Raw genomic sequence first — 24,409 nt, 5'->3', positions numbered from 1 at the left:
TAAAATCGTTACTGTTATTTACGGTTGGTATGAAAGTACAGAGCAAATAAATATTCACGGTTTTATCGTCACATGATAGTTGCTGCATTTCTCAGTCGCTGTCCACACGCATGGTGCTGCATTATTCAAACGTGTATGTGTGAACTTGAGTTTTTGCATTTAAAACCATTTGTGAATATATTTCATACATGTTGCTTGGCTAATCCTAAAAAAAAGAAATACGATTCAATAATAGACACTGCACAATGTGTGATGAAAACATTATACAAACAGGCTGGATGGATGCATATATAGGTACATTTGTTTCGACAAATTTGTTTCCATGGCCCACTACACACAAATCTGACCAAGTAGAGAAAAGCAAGGTATTTAATTTTCATCATAAATATGAATTGCTTTCATCTGCTCACCTGTTGGCTCTCGAAGGTCCAGGTGCTGTCGGGTAAAGACGCATCCAGGACACTGATCACCTCCTTAAAGTCAGTGGTGCTGCTGGGCTTAATCAAAGTGAAATCACTGTACTCTGACATTGGAGACATGCAGGACCTGAAGGACTGACTCTGAGACAACATGTCTCCTCCCAGGACCTCCACGTACTTTATAGGTCCGTCAGAGTTGAGCTGAATCTGCAGGTTTCTGTTGGGGTTCTTGTAATCATCACAGTCGCTCCGTCTCATGCAGCAACTACCGCTGCTTGTGCTGCTCCTGATGCATTTAACCGCTAAGATGAGAAAAGTCACCAGAGACAGCACGGACACCGAGGCCAGAGACAGAATCAAATAAAGGGTGATTCTCCCGTTTTTCTTGCTGGGCTCGGCCACTTTGTGTCGGAGGTCTAAGATGGGCTCATGGAGACCGTCCTCCAGCAGGATGGACACCGTGACGGTGGAGGACTGGACCGGTTCCCCGTCGTCCTTGATCTCTATGAGCAGCCTCTGAGAGGAGTCGTCCTGCTCGTACACAGCGCGTTTAGTCCTCACCTCCCCTGTGTACTGATTGACCGTGAACAGAGAGGCGTCTGTGGCCTCCGCCAGTTTGTACGAGATCCAGGCGTTATGGCCCGAGTCAGCGTCCACGGCCGTCACCTTGGTAACCAGGTGACCCGCTTTAGCAGAGCGGGGCATCCTCTGGTGAGAGAGGGAGCCCAGGGCAGCGGAGGAGGGGTAGATAACAGAGGGGGCGTTGTCGTTCTGGTCCAGGATAAAAACATGGACAGAGGCGTTGCTGCTGAGAGACGGAGAGCCCTGATCCTTTGCCTGAACCTGGATCTGAAACACCTTCAGTTTCTCGTAGTCAAACGAGTGCATGCTGTAGATGCTGCCGTTATCTGAGTTAATGTAAACGTACGACGAGACAGAAACGTCCTGCACTTTAGAGTCCAGTATAGAGTAAGAGAGTTTAGCGTTTTCACCATGATCCAGGTCAGAGGCTGATACTGAGAACAGTATAGATCCTGGTACCCCATTCTCTTTTAAATATACATTATAGGAGGACTGAGTGAAAACAGGAGGGTTGTCATTCACATCAGTGATGCTGACAGGTATAATCTTCTTACTGGACAAAGGAGGAGAGCCTGAATCATCGGCAGTAATTTCAATGTTATATTCGGAGACATTTTCTCGATCTAAAATGCCTTTGGTAACCAGTGCGTAATTTTGGGAGAACGATGGTCTCAGTGCAAATCTAGAGTTTTTGGGGAGCTGTAATTTCACTTTACCGTTATCGCCAGAGTCTAGATCTCGGACACTGATCAAAGCTACTACGGTGCCATTAGGAGAGTCCTCTCGCACTGGTTTTGGATGAGATGTGAGTATTATTTCTGGGGCATTATCGTTATCATCTAAAACTTCGACATGGACAATACAGTGCCCCTCCATCCTCGGGCTGCCTTTGTCTTTCGCACTTATGTCTATTTCATAATTTGAAGTTGATTCAAAATCGAGTTTTCCTTTAAGGTATACTGTCCCGGAAATATGATCAATACTAAAAACAGAGAGAACACTTTCGGATGTGTGCGCTCCAAAAGAATATTCTATTTCTCCGTTTTGACCCTCATCCATATCTGCTGCTTTTGTTTGTACAATCATTGCACCCTCTGCAGCATTTTCATTAATAGATACTTTATATAAGGTTTTCTCAAAAGCCGGTACGTTATCGTTGATGTCAAGAACTTTAATGGATATTTGAGAGGTTCCTGATCTCAGTGGGTTGCCTCCATCTAGAGCTGTCAACAAAAGCCTATGAACAGCCTTTTTCTCTCTGTCTAAAAGCTTCGCTAAAATTAATTCAGGGACTTTTCGTCCACCGGCAACTTCTTTAACTCGAATACTAAAACACTCGTCTTTACTGAGAGTATACGACTTCAGGGAATTACTGCCAACATCTGGGTCTATGGCGCTTTCTAAAGGGAATCGAACCCCAGCCACGGTAGATTCAGCAATCTCCAATGTGATATCATTCGATGGGAATCTTGGCGAATTGTCATTAATGTCTTGTATCTCAACCTCAACACGAAACAGTTGTAGCGGGTCTTCAATCACGACCTGCAGAGGCAACACGCAGCTGACGCTTTGTCCACATAGAGCCTCTCTGTCTATTCTGTCATTCACCACCAGCTCGCCCTTCCCCGCATCCACAGTGAAATACTGCTTACCAGCCTCAGAGGCGACTCGCAGCTTACGGTCAAAAATCTCAGACAGTCCCAAACCAAGATCTTTGGCTAGATTTCCTACCACAGAGCCCTGTTTTAGTTCCTCCGGGATGCTGTAACGAGTCTGTCCGTGTGTTATACTCCACAAGAGAAAGAAATGATGCCACCAAAGCGCCTGCCACCTCCAGTCTCGGTATCCCATTGTCTTTGTCATCCTTCGTCCGCTATAATAAATACATTCCAACCGACATGGTGCATAGAAAAATCCAGAAAACCTTCATCGCAGGCTTTATTCCCATTGAACGATTTTAACTTATGGAAATAAGCAGTAATATGCAATTTTCATATTCTAAAATGAGAGCTCATTGCTCTCGCTTCTATGTCTGTGCAGTCCAAGTGTTACAGCGCAGAGGCTGCAGGGGGGCAGGGACTAGATTGCTTTGTACAGTTCTGAATCCTATTGGTGCAGAGCGTCGATTTCCACCATCCAATGAGAGGGAGGCTAATCGACACTCTTAAAGACACAGCATCCATTGTGTTCATGGCTCTTCATTGTGAACACAAGCAAGGTTTATGAGAGTTGTGGGATATCAAAGATTGTAAAGGAACGAAAGAAAATAGACCTATGATCATCTCCTCAATGTAAAAGTCTTTTTTTTCCACTGTCATTACATTTTTATAGAAACTTTTCCCCCTGAAAATATCAACAACACTCACACTTGAATGATTTAGGTATACAAATCAGTACATTCCACCAAGAGTCGCTGTCCACTATCGTGGTGCTGAACTATTCAGATTTGGCTAAGGAAATGAACGAGTGTAAGACTGACAGATGTATTGGTTACAGTTTCTTCATATGATATAGTATCTATTGTTCGGTAAAAAATAAAATAAAGTACAAGTTTATTCAATTATAATAGAGATACATGGCTGTTCTCTGCTCACCTGTTGGCTCTCAAAGGTCCAGGTGCTGTCGGGTAAAGACGCATCCAGGACACTGATCACCTCCTTAAAGTCAGTGGTGCTGCTGGGCTTAATCAAAGTGAAATCACTGTACTCTGACATTGGAGACATGCAGGACCTGAAGGACTGACTCTGAGACAACATGTCTCCTCCCAGGACCTCCACGTACTTTATAGGTCCGTCAGAGTTGAGCTGAATCTGCAGGTTTCTGTTGGGGTTCTTGTAATCATCACAGTCGCTCCGTCTCATGCAGCAACTACCGCTGCTTGTGCTGCTCCTGATGCATTTAACCGCTAAGATGAGAAAAGTCACCAGAGACAGCACGGACACCGAGGCCAGAGACAGAATCAAATAAAGGGTGATTCTCCCGTTTTTCTTGCTGGGCTCGGCCACTTTGTGTCGGAGGTCTAAGATGGGCTCATGGAGACCGTCCTCCAGCAGGATGGACACCGTGACGGTGGAGGACTGGACCGGTTCCCCGTCGTCCTTGATCTCTATGAGCAGCCTCTGAGAGGAGTCGTCCTGCTCGTACACAGCGCGTTTAGTCCTCACCTCCCCTGTGTACTGATTGACCGTGAACAGAGAGGCGTCTGTGGCCTCCGCCAGTTTGTACGAGATCCAGGCGTTATGGCCCGAGTCAGCGTCCACGGCCGTCACCTTGGTAACCAGGTGACCCGCTTTAGCGGAGCGGGGCATCCTCTGGTGAGAGAGGGAGCCCAGGGCAGCGGAGGAGGGGTAGATAACAGAGGGGGCGTTGTCGTTCTGGTCCAGGATAAAAACATGGACAGAGGCGTTGCTGCTGAGAGACGGAGAGCCCTGATCCTTTGCCTGAACCTGGATCTGAAACACCTTCAGTTTCTCGTAGTCAAACGAGTGCATGCTGTAGATGCTGCCGTTATCTGAGTTAATGTAAACGTACGACGAGACAGAAACGTCCTGCACTTTAGAGTCCAGTATAGAGTAAGAGAGTTTAGCGTTTTCACCGTGATCCAGGTCAGAGGCTGATACTGAGAACAAAATATTCCCAGGAGGATGGTTCTCTTTTACATACACGACATAAGAAGGTTGGGAGAAAACTGGTGGGTTGTCATTTACATCTAATAATTCAACGAGTATTATTTTTTCACTTGATAACGGAGGTTTTCCAGAATCAGTAGCTCTTATCTTGACACTGTATTGGCCATTTTTTTCACGGTCGAGTGGCCCATTCGTTACTAAAGAGTAATGGTTAGAGACCGATGGATTTAACTTGAAGGGGTATTTGGAAGACACGGTCAACGTAACCTTGCCGTTGTTTCCTGAATCTGCGTCTTTTGCACTAATTAATGCAATAACTGTTCCTATGGAAGAGTCTTCTGGAACAGGTGTTGTTAACGACGTCACAATAATTTCAGGTACATTGTCGTTAATATCCACTATTTTAATTTCGATGCCACAATGCCCATCCATTTTAGGGTTACCTTTGTCTTTGGCAGTTATGTCAAATCTGTGTAAATGATTCGTTTCGTGGTCTAAAATTCCTTTGACAACAATAGCCCCGGTAGAAGGTTCAACATCAAATAATGATAGAATTAGATCCGTCGTTTGCTCTGCAAAAAAATATTCAATTTCTCCGTTTAGTCCTTCATCTGCATCCGTGGCTTTAACTTGCAGAATTTCAGTTCCAGGTGTTGCCTTCTCACTGACGTTAGCCTCATAAACCTGCTTCTCAAATTGTGGCGCATTGTCGTTAATGTCAAGTAATATAACAGTTATTTCAGATGTCCCTGAGCGCACAGGATCTCCGCCATCTACAGCGGTGATGATCAAATTATGGACAGGCAGCTTCTCTCGATCAAGAGGTTTTTCGAGAACTAGTTCAGGGATTTTTCTTCCGTCCTTGTGGTTTTTAACAGTCAATTTGAAATTGTCGTTTTTGCTTATGAGGTAAGAGCGTACAGAATTGATGCCGACATCTGGATCCTGTGCACTCTCTAGAGGAAAACGCGCGCCTGGATTTACCAGCTCTGCAATTTTCAACACCTTTTCTTTAGTTAGAAAACTGGGAGAATTATCGTTTGTGTCCTGTATTTCAATTTCGACTCTGTGCAGCTGTAGGGGGTTATCTATCACCAGCTCCAAAGGCAACAGACACGACGGTCTTTGTCCACACAGTTCCTCCCTGTCTATCCTATCAGTCACCACCAGTTCTCCCTTCCCCAAGTCAACACTAAAATACTGCTGACCAGCCTCCGAGGTTATCCGCAATTTACGTCGATACAGTTCAGATACAACCAACCCCAAGTCTTTGGCTAGGTTTCCTACCACGGTGCCCTGTTTCAGTTCCTCCGGGATGCTGTAGCGCGTCTGTCCGTCTATTGTACTCCACAACAGCAAGAAATGATGCCACCACAAAAAAAACTGCCATGCAGGTATTTTGTTCCACATTATTCCTCGTTCCAAAAATCCCATGTCTTTTCACTCCAACCCAAACTTCTCGAATGATTGAGCAGAGAAGGTCTATAATCCGATGTATAAGCGTCCTTATGCATAACAGTGACAGGCATGCTTTGTGTCTGCATAGCCCTCCCCTCCTGTGCGGAGCATTGCAACGGTTACGACGCTGAAGCTACACTCGGTGAGACGGAGTAGATCTCTTTGTACAGCTCTGGCTCTCATTGGCGGAGAAAATGCACTCGCCTCCACCAATCGTGGTACAGTGAACATCTATAATACAGTGACGTAAAAAAAAAAAAAAGGAAAATCATGATTCCATAAACGTCATCAGTTAAAGTCCCCACCGCCTGCAACGGTTGGGATGTGAGGACTATGCATGTAAGATGATGAGATATTTTCCCTATTTTCTAAGTTTTTAGAATGTGCATTTACAGACTAACTTAGAAACGTATAGAGCATAATGAGCATTATAAAAACTGCTAATTTTACATTGATATTGCACATTTAGAGTCTCTCTTTAGAGTCTCACCATCCTCTAACACATGCTTTAAATGTGTATGCAAATCAATTACTATAAATATGAAAGTGTAGGTAAATGTAGGTAATGGAAAAAATAATTGAAAGAATTATCATTATGATCACTCATAATAATGATAAAAATAAATCCTCTTGCCTGTATGTGCCTGCACACATGCTCATGCCTTTGTGGCTGGCAAGGCTCTTCGTTGCCTTCCTGTGGCCAGAGAAAGCCAGTGCAGTCTGAGCACGTCATTACGTCTTCACGGCTCTCCACAAGCCTCAGAGAGATAACTGTCAGCAGCGGACGTAAAATGCCCGTATGGAGGTCTGTGGAGCAAGTGAAAAGGGAGGGGGCGCGCAGATGAAGGCATGCTCTCCCCTCCATCTCTCGCTCACATATACACATTTTTACCCTATTATCTCCAACCAGATGTACATTTTAAATCATTAAATCAATCTTCACACGATGCTTTGTATTTATACAACATGCCTGTGTGGCAAAAGGCACCATACGCCGACATGAATATTTATGATGTAGTTCAAAACACCAAAATTAAATGCTGAATTAAAAAAACTAAAAAAAAAAACTATTCAAAATTAGGCAAATTCATATAAAAAATAAACAGTCAAACTCTAGTCTCTGCAATAGTCATCTGCTCTGAATGGAGGTGGGCGGCAGAGGGAGATGTAGCTGGAGAGGCAGCCTATGAGAGTTCAGCACCACGGCTGTGGACAGCGCCACACAGGCGGACAACTGCTGCTGCTGCAGGCTGAGGAGGAAAGAGTCAGACTCCGACTGCAGACAGCAGGCAGCTACGAGGACGAAACCCCATCGTCATCATCGTCATCGTCATCATCATCATCACTGTTTTCTAACCGAATACAGGATTAAATACAGGACTACATCTGCTGCAGGTGAATGGAGGAGTAAGTTAAACCAAAAACATTATTTACAAGTGGGGAGTTTTTTCACGAATCAAATATTTATTCAAAGCATTACCAGATTCGAAATATAATTAAAGCTAAAAAAAATATGAAAAAAATTCTATCAAATCTATATAATTTTAAAATGTCTATAAACACATTATTTTCGTGTCCAATATTAGTTATGTTGGTTAACTCATGTAAATTGTTGACTTAACTATGTATTTATAAAATACTTACAAACATAAAAACTGTTTTTTTTTGTTTAATTTTTTTTTGCTGGAAGATGATGAAGGAAACTGTGATAAATTATTTTAAAAAAGAATAGAGAAGGAAAATTAAATAAAGCGTGCAAGAGCGCATTGTCCCCTTAATATTTGGGAACTTAGAAATATATTGTTGTTATACTAGGGGAGGAAAAGCAACATTCAGATATGTTAGATAAATCCAACAATTTTATTCTGAAACATTTTTGATGACATTTTGCTTCTAGTTTTAGGAAGGCATTTTCAAGTGATATTTGGAGGAATGAAGAAACATAAAGTGGATTTCTAGTGTCCATATTTGGACGCACTCATGCATTTCATTCAAACTTAAATGTCAAGTTAAGACTCATATTGCTAATGTTCAATGTCTTTTGCTGATCTACAGACCACTGAAAAAGTTTACCACTAAAGTTTACTCATGTTTTAACATCATACAAGGGCAGGCAAACTAATCCATCAATGCATTCATCTGCTTTTCATTCTCCATTATCCTGTACAGGCTGGAGCACATGCTACCTCTCACTGGCAGGGCTGGTTACCACTACATCATAGGGCAAACACACTGCGCCCACAAAGACTTCCATTTGAACTTCCTGCAAGGTGACAGTTGTACCTACTGCGCCAAGGCCATCTTCATACAGAAAATGCTCAACATGTAAATGATAATGTATCCTTTTGGATAGTATCCAAATCTGTATCAGACAAAGTGATACTGAAGGACTTTTGAGAGAAAGCCACACGCATATAAGCTGCATTGAAATACAAGAAACCGATAAACACTATGAATACTACCAGACATACAGTATGTTTAGGTTTTGTGAAAACTACTAACATTACATGTTTGTGAGTTATAAATTTGAGGCATGGCATCTTTTGTTTTTGTTTTATACTTATAGACTTCAGTTACAAAGACAGCTGTATTGTGGTACAGATGGGTATTTCTATTATTATGTCCACCACATTTTACATCAGTAAATGTAGATTAAATAACAGAAACACATCTCTGTAGAACATGAATTCAATGGCAAATGATTTACAGTTGAATCCAAACTTCTTGAAAACTGTTTAATCACAAACCGAACATTATAAATATTCACGAAGGTTGTATTTATTTCATGAATGTTGCTTCAGACTGATTCAGTTTTAGTTTTCGCATACTGGCTGGCAAGCAATGTGTATGATATAATACTACATAAGGATATAATGCAATTGAAGGCATCAACACCATACATCCCAGCCTAAAAATGACTGGTAGGTAGCTTTATGATGTGATCAATATTTTATTTAATTGTTATGTCATGCTGTCTGATTAACTATATACAGTGTTTACTGGTCCAGAGAAAAACACTGAAGGCTAAAATCCAATATACAAAGCTGCTTCTTCTGACAGTTACTTCAACATATGGTCCTTCCTGCTTATACTTTTTCTAAACCATGTAAGCATGTAAGTAGGGAGAGGTGTCTAAGTCCAAATGTAACCAAGCACTTTTTTTCCGAACACTGAAAAAGAGGGTGTTCCAAAGGAGATATATTACTTACCGTCTGACACCCAGAGATGCGTATTAAAGTTTGAGTGTGCACTTAAACAACACAGACTGTAAATCATTCCCATGTGATGATGAGTGTGATCGAGAGTAACACCCCAAATAAAACCGTTTTACGTTTTGACCATCAAGCCACTTACACAGTCGATCATGCCATCAACAAACACTCCATCCATCATAGCCTCATTTAAGTCATCATCAGTGGTGATAGAAGTTCTGTGAGGCATGTTAACATGTGCGTCACTTGTTGAAAATCTGATTAACTGCTTGATTCAGGGACAATTTGTGATGTTTGTGAAACTCGTCACTGCTAGAGTGTGTGTTTGGATTCAGTGTCTGCATGGGGATCTACAGCATGATGTTCTGTTGGTGTTCAGTCAGTGCATCAGTGATCTGTTCTACTGTATGTGTCTGATGGCATTGCTGCGAACAATATGGAGAATATTTCTTACCTTATTTGGCGAGTCAGGAATCAACAGGAGTTCGGGGAGGAAACGAGAACAACAGCAGACATCAAGGGGGAAACATGGAAGAGAAAAACAAGAGAGGAAACATGTCGGTTAGATTTGTGGTCAGAAAACACGAGTCTGGCTTTGGGAAGGACAGCACCCAACATACTTACCACGGAGCTCTCATCAAACAGTGTTGTGATTGTGTGTGTCTGTGTGTGTGAATTCACAGACTGTGTCACTTATGTTTTTTATGCTTGTTATTAAATTATCTCTCATGATTGGATTGTTAACAAAGAGTTTGCTGTGTGTGTGCATGAATTATTTAAGAGAAAAAACAAAGATATGTTGCTCTATCTAAACAAATGATAAGATGATGTGAATTATTAGCAAATATTGTCACAAAATATAAAAGAAACAGAAAAGTCTAACAAAACATAAAACAAACAAACGCATAACAAAGTTATTTATGTATTGGGATAGCATTAGAATAATTGAAATGATATGTTCAACTGATGAACACAGCCATAAGTCCACGAGTGAGTGAGTAAGGAGAGAGAGAGAGGAAGAGAAAATGAGCTTTAGGGAAACTCTGTTTAAGCCTGCTGTCCCTGTGAGAGGGGTGATTATTACGACAATGGATAAAACAAAAATGTTGATATTTTCTTTAAAATAATAATAATAAAAACAAATCACCTCAATAACCAAAATTAAACAATATTGTGTAGAAAGACAGAAGCAGTAGCTTCAGTGAAGAAAGGTATAGAGCACTGATGAAACAGTCCAGAGTTACAGGTCACTGCAGCTGCTTTAACAACAATATTTCTAGTCATGGTTGAATCGCTTTGACCAGCATTATTCACTTAATAGTTTATGGTATGTTGAATTATTTCATACATGAGAATCAGGGTACATTAGATTTTTATAAAACAGAAGTGTATAGATGCTCTGGTACAAACCACAAACTCAGACTAAACCACAACACTGCACTGCTGCACCAAGCCACTACCTCCACATCAACAGCAGGGGGCCTCGAGGCGATGCCCTCAGACAAATCTATGCTTTATTAATGAGAGTCTTTGCTCTGTGACCCTGTGTTTGTCACAGCTAATGCATCTGTGAGATTCAAGCTCCTTTGTCAAAGCAAAGCAGCACCTGCATGTTTTTTTATTAGACTGCCACACTTGCAGTTTAAATACAAATCTTCTCAATGTTCCTTGTGTTTGTAGAAATGAACACACATTTTAAGTGATACTGTGAGATGATACTGTCGCTCCAAAACACCCATACATTTAAAATAAACAGGTCACTCGGAACACAAGCAACAAAGACACAAACAAAGGATACCAAGAAGCAGTTTAGATTCTATTAGTCATATAAAAGAAACATATAATTTAATAAAAACTTAAGGCTAAGCCTATATGTTAGTCAAAACAATCATTGTGAAAAACAAAGGAAGGCAAGTTAAACAGGGCATCACTGATCAGAGCAAATAACCCCATCAGCCATGATCACCCTCCCCCCCTCCCTTTTCTCCATCATCATCATCATTGCCACCCCTGGTTTGAGGACACTGCACCTCTTTTCCCAAAATGGGGGTGTCTCCTGTTGTCCCGGTAACAACAGATACACGGAGCCACCACACACTGGAGGCTGCATCTGCTGCCGACCCCCTGTGGCACAGTAAAAATGGTACAGCCCTGCCAGTGAGTCAGCTTGTTGCTATGGTAACACATCCCACCTCTCCTACTTGTATCCCACCCAGCTTCCTGCAAGCTGGCAATGGTGGCAAAAAAAAAGGAGCTACAAAAACAACATGGAGGATAAAGAAGAACACAAAGGACACAAAGAGAAATGATGCCAAGACATACACATATGTATATGATATTATGTTTTTCAAAAAAGCAAATGTTTATAAACTACTGGGTCAAAAAAAATCTCTTTAGAAAGGGCTGCACATTGGTACATTAAATATATTTCCTGTTGCCATGAACATTATGACCTACTCAGATGAAATGACACCACACAGCGTTTAATGTCTTTTTTTAGACCGAACAAAATGTCCTACACTGAGCAATCGCATCCTTTTTTCTCTCCGTCTCTTTCACTCTCTGCAGCAGAGTGGTGCAGCTGGAGAGGGGGAGGGGAAGGATGCAGAGAATGAGATCAGGAGGAAAAAGGAGGACTGGAGAAAACCAAGAGGGGCTGTTGAACAGTGGCCTTCCAGTTTGACACAAACTTGACAAGAGTGAGTCAATTATCATAGCAAGTATAGAATTCCTGTGATAACTCCTCAGGCAAGACTAAGTCTTTCTACTGAATCACATGAAAAGTCTTTTGGGTGGAAACTGGATTTGGTTTCAGAGAGTGTGGAAATTGCTCTTGCCCCAGACTGCAATGTAAATTTGATGAGTTTTAGAATATATTTTGTCAATGCCTATGTGGGTATGTTTCAGTCTTTGTGAGCTTGACACAATTTGGCCATTGCCCCATATTCCACTGCTCTCAGTAATCCCTAGTGTAATCCTTACTGTACACACTTGACACGCCAACACGCATCAAAAGCCAAGATCTTTCATTGCAAACATATGTCTGGATTATTTTACTATTTCATGCAATGAAAGGTCCTTGCAACACTGTATACAAATCAGTTTTTCTCCTGGAGTCAATCGAATTTGCCGGAGGCACACAACAATATCACGACAGTAAAGTAAACAACAGTAAACTAGTAAACGCATATTTCTATTGTTGTACAAAAGAGTGATCATAATACCACATTGATGTTCTTCATACTCCTTTACTCTCTGAGAGATGAGTTTGTTTTGGCTGTAGTGATGAACCACCGTCCCCTCCAGTGTGAAAAACAAACCCTTATCAGCGGTTAACAAGATAACTCCTGTCATATGAGGTCCTCGGGTTAGTTTGTAGTTCATAGTCAAATTCTAGTGTGGGGATGTATTTTTCTCTTGGTGTGTGTGTCTTTGAATGTGCAAGCCGCACACATGACTAGGATCCATAAGCATGCTATTACACTGAACTGTATAACTAGATTTTGAATGAGTATCTTGAAAGCAATTCTTCACCAACATGTCCTGGCTGACAGAGCCGAGACAGTCATATCCTCCTAACCAGCTACCTATATCTACACCTTTGTATAATGGTAGTTAGTATATTAAACACTGAAATTGCCATCTTTTTGACCAAGTGGTGTATCAGCAATTGTTACCCAAAAAATATGTTCTACTAGTAGTCGCTGTATGAAGACATATTCAATTCCTTCTGATCTACTTTATCACTCTGCTCTCTCGCACAGTAAAACAAACAAAGCAAAGTCACCTACAGAGCAAAGCCATGTTCCAGACGTACTGAAGCTATGTACATATTATTTGTTTCTGTTAATATCATGCATAGAGTATAAAGTGTAGTTCGTCTCTTCTGAAGTATAAAGTCACAGCCAAAGGTCCCTGATATCTCAGATATCTGGACTGTCAACAATTATAGGGTTTATATTGTAAACATCCTGGACCATAACCACATCCCCTCAGTCTCTCTCTCTCTCACACACACACACACACACACACTGCACAGTGTGCTGAAGGGCCCCGCCAACATGCACATGGGTATACAGCTGCTCACCAGACAGCTTGGCTAAAACAGTTTGAACACTCACGCAAGAGCTTGGGCCTGTGGGAACCGGGGAAGCTTCTGCAGGTGATTACAGTTTTGTGGCCAGTAACAAGATTAATAAACTGATGTCCGGGGCTTTGTGTAAGATCCAAAATGGCTGATGACACACCCAAGGGAGGTTTATAGAAAAAGAAAAAAGCAACAACAGAAAAGATAAAAGTAGTGGGTTGCAAAGGGTTTCTGTGAGCTTTGACCCCTACGGAGACGCTGTGGTCAAAATAATTTATGGTGCTCAGTATAACATTCACCACTTAAAACCTGAGAAAATTAGACATAACGGTCTAAACACAGTAGAAACAGGTAAAGCAGACACAGATGTGGGCTGATAATTATGACAGACTGCTTCCAGCGGATATGGGGGTGAACATACTTAACCTTACTTTCTGCTTTGTAGTTTTGCAACTTCTGTTTTCACATGCACACGCCTTGAGCATCACGCAGATTTTACTGCACACACACACACACACACACACACACACACACACACACACACACACACACACACACACACACACACACACACACACACACACACACACACACACACACACACACACACACACACACACACACACACACACACACACACACACACACACACACACACACACACACACACACACACACACCTCCCAGCATGCCAAACCAGGCACACCAGATGATCTAATGCTTCCTCTGAAACAGGACTAAACTCTCCAAAGAGTCATGCACCAAGCTAGATGTTTGAAATAAAGCTTCATGTGCCCCCAAGTGTTATTTCCACCAACTTTGAAAGAAGAAAGTTACTTTGCACATGTATTTATTTTCCACGCCACAGGCATCATTATAATAGCAGGGTTATTTGATGGCCGACCACACTGTCACTTTTACCACATTAAGGGGGGAAATAACATCTGCATCGCTTTCATTTGTCGACAGTAATACAAACAGGCAGGGCTTTTTACAGATCCAGGTTTAAATTATTATTTTGCAGACTTTGCCACATTCCTCTGTCCTGATTTATGACATTCCCTTGTCATGTGTTGCGTAACATATGTCGAGATCTCTCCTTCTCTCTTCCATCCCTCAATATTCTGTCAAGACATGCCACACTCTACGAGTCATTAACAGTGCAGTCAGCAGCCTGACACAACTGTTCCACATGCAAGACTTCCCTTAGCCCTATACTTGAGCAGACAAAGAGAGCTGCAGATCAAAATGGCTGCCCTGCATCACTAACACAAATTCTGCACATAGCAGGGATGGTGGAGACTGTGCCGGTGACCACGTGCCTCTTCCCCTCCCCCACTGGCTCTCCCTCTCTCTCACTCTGCTTCTCCATCACGTCGCTTCTCTCCCTCGTTCTCAATCTCCCCAGTATCAGTGACACTTCCCTCTTTCCCTCGACCACATTGTAAAGCTCTTAACAAATAGTACTGTGTCGCTCTTTACATTTAATTCATTGACTTGTATTTGTAGTATTTGTAGATTTGTTGCATCCATGAATCTCTGTTCATTTGCTCTGCCTGTGCAGCTTGATGCCAATAGGCTGCACCATGTTTTAAAGGGAACTAGGTCACTGAAAAAGTAGTGCACTGCATGGCTGTGTGTTTCCATGTGAGAGCAAAGCTGTAGTGGGGATGAGGCCAATGTTGTTGTTTTTTTCTTTCATTGCAGCTTTTGCATTGTTCTCTCACACCTCTGCAGGTCATCACATGATGCTCTGTGATAGGGCATACAGTGCATCATAAAGGGATCTACACATAGGAAAATAGTTATGTTTTTACTTGGTTAACATCATGTTTCAGTGCAAGATGTTACATATAATTGTCACCACTAATGCATAAGAACTGAATTATATGAATCTATCATTATACATTAAGAAGATGTAGTTTCAAAAGCAAAAATAACAAATTTCTGACAGAGTACCCCACATATGAAGCCACACATAAAGATACGGTTAATCAGCAAGATCATGTAAATAGACGACCACAAGAGACAAGATAAGTGTCAAAAGTAGTAGTACTAGTTGAAATATTTGTCTGAAACTAACACACACACACACACACACACACACACACACAAACACAAAGACACACAAAGACACACACACACACACACACACACATTATACAGGAGCAAGGGTTTTAAGGGAGCAAATTATGTTCTGATCTCACCTCCATGAGAACATTTTCTGCCTCTGTTTGGTGCCTTGGCACTGTCCTTGTAGCACTGTGGTCAACACTCAATGTGCTCTGGCTGAAGGGCTGAGGGCATTTCATGTCACTCTTCCGGGAGTCGGTAGTTCCGTATACCTCATAACTAAAGGCCTGCTTCAAAGTACCGGTGCCTCCTACGTCTGCATAAAGGGGCGGGTAATATGGAATAACAGGAAGATTCCCACTGGATTTGTAAAACAGGCGCTCGTGTCTCCACCTGTAGATCTTCACTGAGATAATAACCACTAGACACGTGATGAAGAGGAAGGAGACTACAGCCAGAGCCAACACTAAGTAAAAAGTCAGGTTGTCGTTGTACTCCTTGTCGTGAGTAAAGTCAGTGAACTCTGACAGCACTTCAGGGAAGCTGTCCGCCACCGCCACGTTAACAACGACTGTAGCTGAACGAGAGGGCTGCCCGTTGTCCTCCACTATCACAGTCAGTCTCTGTTTCACTGCATCTTTATCAGTCACTTGACGGATCGTTCTGATTTCTCCATTCTGTGAGCCCACTTCAAACAGCGCCCTGTCGGTGGCTCTCTGCAGTTTGTAGGAGAGCCAGGCATTCTGTCCAGAGTCCACATCAACAGCCACCACTTTAGTGACCAGATAGCCCACATCTGCTGAACGAGGCACCATCTCAGCCACCAGAGAGCCACCAGTCTGGACTGGGTACAGGACCTGAGGGGGGTTGTCGTTCTGGTCCTGGATCAGTACTTTCACTGTCACGTTACTACTGAGAGGAGGAGAGCCTCCGTCCTGAGCTTTGACGCGAATATGGAAATCTTTCGTTTGTTCATAGTCGAAGGAACGCAAAGCAAGTATCTCTCCACTCTCTGCATTCACTGAAAAATAAGTCGAGGCTGACATCCCATTCAGTGGACTGTCCTCTAGGAAATAGGAAATGCGTGCATTGTTCCCAGAGTCTTGGTCACTGGCTTTGACAATGAGGAGAGACATGCCAGGTGAATTGTTTTCAGGGATGAAAGCGTTCAAGACTGGTTGTGGGAACATTGGGGCGTGGTCGTTTACATCTGATATTCTCAAATGAATAGTCTTGTTCGTTGAATAAGGCGGTGAACCCTCGTCCATTGCAGTTATTGTTATATTAAATTCAGGCTCTGTTTCACGGTCCAAATCGTCATCAGACACCAAACTATAAAAATTAGTGGCAGTTGACTTAATTTTAAAAGGCAGATCTGGGCTAATGAAACACTTAACTTGACCATTTTTACCAGAGTCCAGGTCTTTAATATTGAGCATGGCTATGACAGTGTCTGGAGCCGAGTCCTCTGGTATGGGGTTAGAGAGGGAGATGATGTTTATGACCGGGGCATTGTCATTTACGTCGGTCACCTCAATTAGAATCTTACATGTGTCTGTCAACCCTCCCTTATCTGTAGCTTCAACATCAATCTCATAATGTTTGACTTTTTCGTAATTCAATTCCCCTCCCACAGATATGTCCCCGCTATGGGAATCCATGCTAAACTTAGATGATGTGATGTCGCTATTTTGAGAGAACGAATATGCAAGGTCTCCGTTTGTTCCCTTATCAGCATCCGTGGCACTGACCTTTAAAATGACAGTACCCCTTGACGCGTTTTCAGGAACGGTCACTCTGTAAAGAGACTGGCTGAACACTGGTGCATTGTCATTTGCATCCATGACAATGACGTTGATTTTGACAGACCCTGATTTAGGGGGGTCGCCACCGTCATATGCCGTCAGTGTTAGTTTGTGTTCTTCTTGATTCTCTCTATCTAACGCGGTCTGGAGAACCATTTCGGCATATTTAGTTCCGTCAGGTCGAGATAGCATGTTTAATTTGAAATGATCTGTAGGACTGAGTTTATACGTTTGGAGAGTATTCAGCCCAACGTCTGGGTCTCTGGCGCTGTCTAGAGAAAAACGTGCTCCCCTAACAGCCAATTCACTTATTTCAAAATTCATTTCCTTCTTGGCAAAAACCGGAGCATTATCATTAATATCAATAATTTCCACATCGATGCGGTGCAGCTCCATAGGATTATCCAGTATTATTTGAAAATGGAGAGAGCAGGGAGACACTAGCGCGCATCGCTCCTCTCTATCGATCCTCTTGTTAATTATGAGAGTCCCTTTATCCAAATTCAGACCGATGTACTCACTGCTGTCCTCCGTAAATATCCTAGCCCGACCAGCTTTCAGCCGCTTGACATCCAAGCCGAGGTCCTGAATGATATTCCCGACAATGGAGCCCGTCGCCATTTCCTCAGGTATAGAATAGCGGACATGTCCGACCGTTACTTGTACGACACAAATGCAGAGAAACAACAGCGTCCATGAAAACATCCAACCACCACCCATCTTGGGGAAATCTATACCAAATCCAAATGGATCAAAAATAAAACGCCACACCGTAAAAAAGAAAAGACAAGTATGTTGCTGTGAGCCTAGTCGGGTGTCTTTGTAAAGCCACCTCCAATCGTCATAAAGCAGGGGAAGGGAGGACTTCGCTATAGAAAGGGTTCTTATTTTCTCACATTAATCAACAGCGGCACGTAGAGACGTAAACAGAAACTGCAGAAATTCATAAACCAGAGTTTAATGTGTCGTCTTGCAGTAATATCATATATAGATAGACAGATATATAGACAGGCTTATAGGTAGATGTGTAGATATATATATAGATATATAGATAGATAGATAGATAGTTTTTGAATGGTTTTGAATTTGGACTCATGGCCCTCTCCAAGGTGCTGAAAACATTTATTATTTTAAACTCTACTGTCGCCTTTGTTGTTGTCCCCCAGTTATAAATCACTTTGGAACAAAAGCGTCTGCCAAATGAGTAAATGTAAATATTAGAGTTACTTCAACGTAGGAACGAAAAGCATTGGTCATTGCAGATTGTGTGATGTATCACATTTCTATACCTCTAGAGGAGAGTCTGGTTCATCCAGGATGCTCTTTTCACTCTGCATCCTCTGCATCGTCCCTGTAGAACTGGGCTCCATGATCAGCACGTTCTGACTACCAGCTCTGCCGAACTTACAGTCACTCTTTCTGGAGTCAGTCGTCCTGCACACCTCGTAGTTGTACACGTGTTGGAGAGTCCCTGTCCCCAAAGTGTCTGAGTAACGTGGTGGATAATATGGAATCACAGGGAGATTGGAGTGATACAGGACGCGAGACTGTCTCCACCTGTAGATCTTCACTGAGATAATAACCACTAGACACGTGATGAAGAGGAAGGAGACTACAGCCAGAGCCAACACTAAGTAAAAAGTCAGGTTGTCGTTGTACTCCTTGTCGTGAGTAAAGTCAGTGAACTCCGACAGCACTTCAGGGAAGCTGTCCGCCACCGCCACGTTAACAACGACTGTAGCTGAACGAGAGGGCTGCCCGTTGTCCTCCACTATCACAGTCAGTCTCTGTTTCACTGCATCTTTATCAGTCACTTGACGGATCGTTCTGATTTCTCCATTCTGTGAGCCCACTTCAAACAGCGCCCTGTCGGTGGCTCTCTGCAGTTTGTAGGAGAGCCAGGCATTCTGTCCAGAGTCCACATCAACAGCCACCACTTTAGTGACCAGATAGCCCACATCTGCTGAACGAGGCACCATCTCAGCCACCAGAGAGCCACCAGTCTGGACTGGGTACAGGACCTGAGGGGGGTTGTCGTTCTGGTCCTGGATCAGTACTTTCACTGTCACATTACTACTGAGAGGAGGAGAGCCTCCGTCCTGAGCTTTGACCCGGAACTGGAAATCTTTGATCTGCTCGTAGTCAAAAGAGCGCACTGCATGGATGACTCCACTATCAGCACTAACCGACACGTATGAGGAGACTGGCACTCCGTTAACAGAGGAGTCCTCCAGTATGTAAGAAACTCGGGCATTCTGGTTCCAGTCAGCGTCTCTGGCTTTCACTGTGAATATCGAGAGACCTGGTGTGTTGTTCTCTACAATGTAGGCCTCATATGAGCTGCTCTCAAAGACAGGCGCGTTGTCATTCACATCAGAGATCTGTAAGGTGAGAGTGACGCTGCTGGAGAGGGAGGGCACTCCCTCATCAGAGCACGTCACTGTTATATTATACTCAGAGGCTCTCTCTCGGTCCAACTCACTGTCTGTCACTAAGCTGTAGAAATGATTGGTTGTTGACTTCATAACGAAAGGAATATTATCATTCATAGTACACTGGACTTTACCATTGTCACCCGAGTCTGCGTCCTTAATATTTATCATTGTCACAACTGTATCGGGTTCGGAATTTTCTGATATCACGTTTGATTTCGACATTATATGAATATCGGGTTTATTGTCATTCATGTCAGTGACGTCGATCATCACTTTACAGGAGTCAGCTAGTCCTCCCTCGTCACTTGCACGAACGTTTATCTGAAATGTTCGAGCTTTTTCATAGTCAATGTTTCCTTTCAGTCGAATTTCACCACTTTCATTATTTACTTCAAATAGACCGCGGGCGTGATCTGATATACTTGAAATTGAATAAGTGACTATACCATTCGTTCCCTGGTCTGCATCTGTTGCAGTAACTGTAACTACTACTGTTCCTACAGGTGAATTTTCTTTAATCGATGCTTTATAAATTGGCTGCGTAAAAACCGGGGGATTATCATTAGCGTCTAAAACAGTGATTAGAATCTGCATTGTTCCGGTCATCTGCGGCTCGCCCCCATCCACCGCCGTCAGAACCAAAGACAAGTGTTCATGCTTTTCTCTGTCAAGAGGTTTCTCTAAGATCATTTCAACATTTTTCGTTCCATCTGCTTGATCGTGTAACTTAATATTAAAATTATCTCTCGGCTGAAGTCTATATGTTTGCAGTCCATTAGAGCCTACATCAGGATCAGCTGCACGATCTAATATGAATTTCGCCCCACCAACAGCGGATTCACTTATTTTGAATCTGACGTCGTTCTTTTCGAAGGACGGAGGGTTATCATTAACATCTGTGACTTCAATAGTCACGCTGTAAAATTCCATCGGATTCTCTAATATTATCTGAAAATGCAAAGCGCAAGGCGTCGTTTGTCCACAGAGCGCCTCTCGGTCTATTCTATTTTTGATGAGGAGGACTCCTCTCTCGTTATTCAGCTCAATATATTCGTCACTGTCTGGAGTGAAAATGCGAGCTTTACCCGATTTCAGTCTTTTTACGTCTAAGCCAAAATCCTTTGCCATGTTTCCAACGAGAGAACCTTTGGGCATTTCCTCAGGAATGGAATAGCTGACCTGACCGAGCGCCGGGCGGAGGGAGAGGACCGACAACAGCAGCAGTACGTGTCCCCTCATTGTTCTGTCCGACGTGATCCCAGTTTAAACCACCAGCGCCTTTTGGACAATCGTGGTCCCCAATTTAATCGTCAACTCAGCCTTTTAAGTATATTCCTGGCTTGAAAATGGATTCGATGAACAATATCTCCGGTAAAATCCAGACAGTGCGCGTTGCTTCTGTCTTTTTCTCTCTCTGAAATAAAGACACGATGGGAGGTACAAAGAGTCTGCAGTAAATCTGATACAAACTGGCCAACAGCGGCACTGTGAGTTCATCAAATCGAATTGCAGCTGAAATTTGCAAAATAAATGGAAACATGATAAGGAACACTTCTCCTGTGATTGGACGGGGATGTTTGATACTGCAGTTAACTGGGAAATAAAATGGCATATAATTGGGGAACGTGAAAGGTAATGTAAGAAGTTAATTTGTTTAAGTTAAATGAAGCAAATTAAAAAAATAAACTGTAAAAACTACGTGGTTTTGAATATTGAGTCGTGTCCCTCTCCAAGGTGCTGAAAATGACACCTGGTGCGCTTCTTTAACTGATGTCACCACAATTTGTTGTTCTTGAAAATATTTAGCACTTACTCATACTTCAAACTACTGGAGCTTTAGTGTTATAAGTTGTAACTCGTTTTGGATGAAAGAGTCTGGCACATTAGTATAAACTAAGAGGAAGTTGATTACAATGGTGATGCATAGTAGGAACACAAAGCTAGAAAATGCTAACCTCTAGAGGAGAGTCAGGTTCATCCAGGATGCTCTTTTCACTCTGCATCCTCTGCATCGTCCCTGTAGAACTGGGCTCCATGATCAGCACGTTCTGACTACCAGCTCTGCCGAACTTACAGTCACTCTTTCTGGAGTCAGTCGTCCTGCACACCTCGTAGTTGTACACGTGTTGGAGAGTCCCTGTCCCCAAAGTGTCCGAGTAACGTGGTGGATAATATGGAATCACAGGGAGATTGGAGTGATACAGGACGCGAGACTGTCTCCACCTGTAGATCTTCACTGAGATAATAACCACTAGACACGTGATGAAGAGGAAGGAGACTACAGCCAGAGCCAACACTAAGTAAAAAGTCAGGTTGTCGTTGTACTCCTTGTCGTGAGTAAAGTCAGTGAACTCCGACAGCACTTCAGGGAAGCTGTCCGCCACCGCCACGTTAACAACGACTGTAGCTGAACGAGAGGGCTGCCCGTTGTCCTCCACTATCACAGTCAGTCTCTGTTTCACTGCATCTTTATCAGTCACTTGACGGATCGTTCTGATTTCTCCATTCTGTGAGCCCACTTCAAACAGCGCCCTGTCGGTGGCTCTCTGCAGTTTGTAGGAGAGCCAGGCATTCTGTCCAGAGTCCACATCAACAGCCACCACTTTAGTGACCAGATAGCCCACATCTGCTGAACGAGGCACCATCTCAGCCACCAGAGAGCCACCAGTCTGGACTGGGTACAGGACCTGAGGGGGGTTGTCGTTCTGGTCCTGGATCAGTACTTTCACTGTCACGTTACTACTGAGAGGAGGAGAGCCTCCGTCCTGAGCTTTGACCCGGAACTGGAAATCTTTGATCTGCTCGTAGTCAAAAGAGCGCACTGCATGGATGACTCCACTATCAGCACTAACCGACACGTATGAGGAGACTGGCACTCCGTTAACAGAGGAGTCCTCCAGTATGTAAGAAACTCGGGCATTCTGGTTCCAGTCAGCGTCTCTGGCTTTCACTGTGAATATCGAGAGACCTGGTGTGTTGTTTTCTACAATGTAGGCCTCATATGAGCTGCTCTCAAAGACAGGCGCGTTGTCATTCACATCAGAGATCTGTAAGGTGAGAGTGACGCTGCTGGAGAGGGAGGGCACTCCCTCATCAGAGCACGTCACTGTTATATTATACTCAGAGGCTCTCTCTCGGTCCAACTCACTGTCTGTCACGAGACTATAGAATTTGTCTGAAGTTGACTTCAACATAAAATTGGTATCATCATTAATAACGCACTGTACTTTTCCATTCTCAGCAGAGTCTGCATCTTCCACATTTATCATTGTCACAACAGTGTTGGGTTTTGCGTCTTCCGATATCACATTTGATTTCGACATGATATGGATATCAGGGTGGTTGTCATTCATATCTAATACGTCAACTGTCAGTTTGCATGAACCAGTTAATCCACCATCATCACTAGCGCGAATATTAACCTGGAAACTTCTCGCCTTCTCATAGTCAATGTGTCCAATCAAGGTGACCTCGCCACTTTCCTTATTTATTTCAAACATCCCATGGCCATAATCTAACATACTTGAAATTGAATATGTAATTCTACCATTAGATCCGCGATCTGCGTCGGTTGCAGTGACTGTCACTACTACTGTTCCTACTGCTGCATTTTCCTTTATAGACGCTTTATAATCAGGCTGTGTGAAAACAGGGGCATTGTCATTCGCGTCTAAAACGGTGATGTGAATCTGCATTGTTCCAGACATCTGCGGCTCGCCACCATCCAGCGCCGTCAGGACCAAAGACAGGTGTTCATTTTTCTCCCTGTCCAGCGGTGCATTCAAAACCATCTCGACGTTTTTACTACCATCTCTTTGATTATTTATCTTAAGAGAAAATGTGTCCGTTGGTTTCAAGAAATACGTTTTTAAACAATTTCCGCCCACGTCACGATCAGTCGCCCTGTCCAAATTAAATGTGGTGCCGCTAAGCGCCGACTCGCTGATATTAAATTGAACATCATTATTGATGAAAGTCGGGGGGTTATCGTTTATATCGGTGATTTCAACGGTGATACTGTAAAATTCCATCGGATTTTCCAATAAAATCTGAAAATGCAGAGCGCAGGGAGTCGTTGGTCCGCAGAGCGCCTCTCTGTCTATTCTCTCCTTCATGAGGAGTATCCCCCTCTCTCTGTTCAGCTCGACGTATGTCGTGCTGTCTCTTGTAAAAACGCGAGCCTTTCCGGATTGTAGTCTTTTCACGTCTAAACCCAAATCCTGAGCAATGTTGCCAACGAAAGAGCCTTTGGGCATTTCCTCTGGAACGGAGTAGCTGACCTGTCCGAGCACAACGCCGACGAAGAGGACCGACAGGAACAACGGTACTTGCCGCTTCATTGTTACGGTCCGTCCTGGTCTTTGCAGCAAATCCGTGCGTAAACCGTTGAGTCCCTTTTAAAAGTATATCATCACAAATCCGCTGTCAATACAAGGACATTAATCCCAATAGAAGATAGAAGTAGCCGTTCAATAGGTCCGTGTTTGGTGTCTGTTGGAAGCCGGCGTGTGTTTCATTGTATCTCCCCTTCGTGTCTCTAGCTCAAATATACGGAGAGGATGGGAGGAACCTCTACATATCTGCTGTAAGACCGATACATACTGGTCAACAGCGTCCCTCTGAGTTCGAAGTCAAAACTACAAGAGATATGCAGATGTAAAAAAACATGATTGGTGATGGTTAGAAAAAAAAAAAACATGTTAAGAATC

At 43.0% G+C, this 24,409-nt stretch overlaps 2 protein-coding genes across 40 annotated transcripts in view; both read right to left on the bottom strand.

Annotated features, from left to right (window-relative positions):
• The window catches only part of LOC118319082 (protocadherin gamma-C5-like), a 205,374-nt gene that overhangs the window by 29,159 nt on the left and 151,806 nt on the right, over nt 1-24,409 (bottom strand). For 2 of the 39 annotated variants that reach the window (XM_047334624.1, XM_047334633.1), the window contains exon 1: nt 411-2,993. The exons of 31 other annotated variants lie outside the window; for them this stretch is intronic. In XM_047334624.1, the coding sequence (XP_047190580.1) occupies nt 411-2,864 (2,454 nt within the window). In that variant the 5' untranslated portion in view covers nt 2,865-2,993. Of the gene's footprint in view, nt 1-410; nt 2,994-15,594; nt 18,226-18,554; nt 21,571-21,655; nt 24,265-24,409 lie in introns of those variants that run through there. 6 more of the 39 variants (XM_047334640.1, XM_047334649.1, XM_047334639.1 and 3 more) reach the window with 6 other exon arrangements.
• Nucleotides 3,539-6,179, bottom strand: pcdh1g22 (protocadherin 1 gamma 22). The gene has a single exon (XM_047334658.1). The coding sequence runs from the start codon at nt 6,062-6,064 to the stop codon at nt 3,554-3,556; it is 2,511 nt and encodes an 836-aa protein (XP_047190614.1). The 5' UTR covers nt 6,065-6,179; the 3' UTR covers nt 3,539-3,553.

Source organism: Scophthalmus maximus, chromosome 9 (assembly GCF_022379125.1).
Source record: "Scophthalmus maximus strain ysfricsl-2021 chromosome 9, ASM2237912v1, whole genome shotgun sequence".
Classification (NCBI taxonomy): Eukaryota; Metazoa; Chordata; class Actinopteri; order Pleuronectiformes; family Scophthalmidae; genus Scophthalmus; species Scophthalmus maximus.
This window is presented reverse-complemented; position numbering and strand designations above follow the sequence as displayed.

Coding starts and splice junctions, on each gene's coding strand:
- pcdh1g22 (XM_047334658.1), bottom strand. CDS start 6,064: ATGGGATTTTTGGAACGAGGAATAATGTGGAACAAAATACCTGCATGG.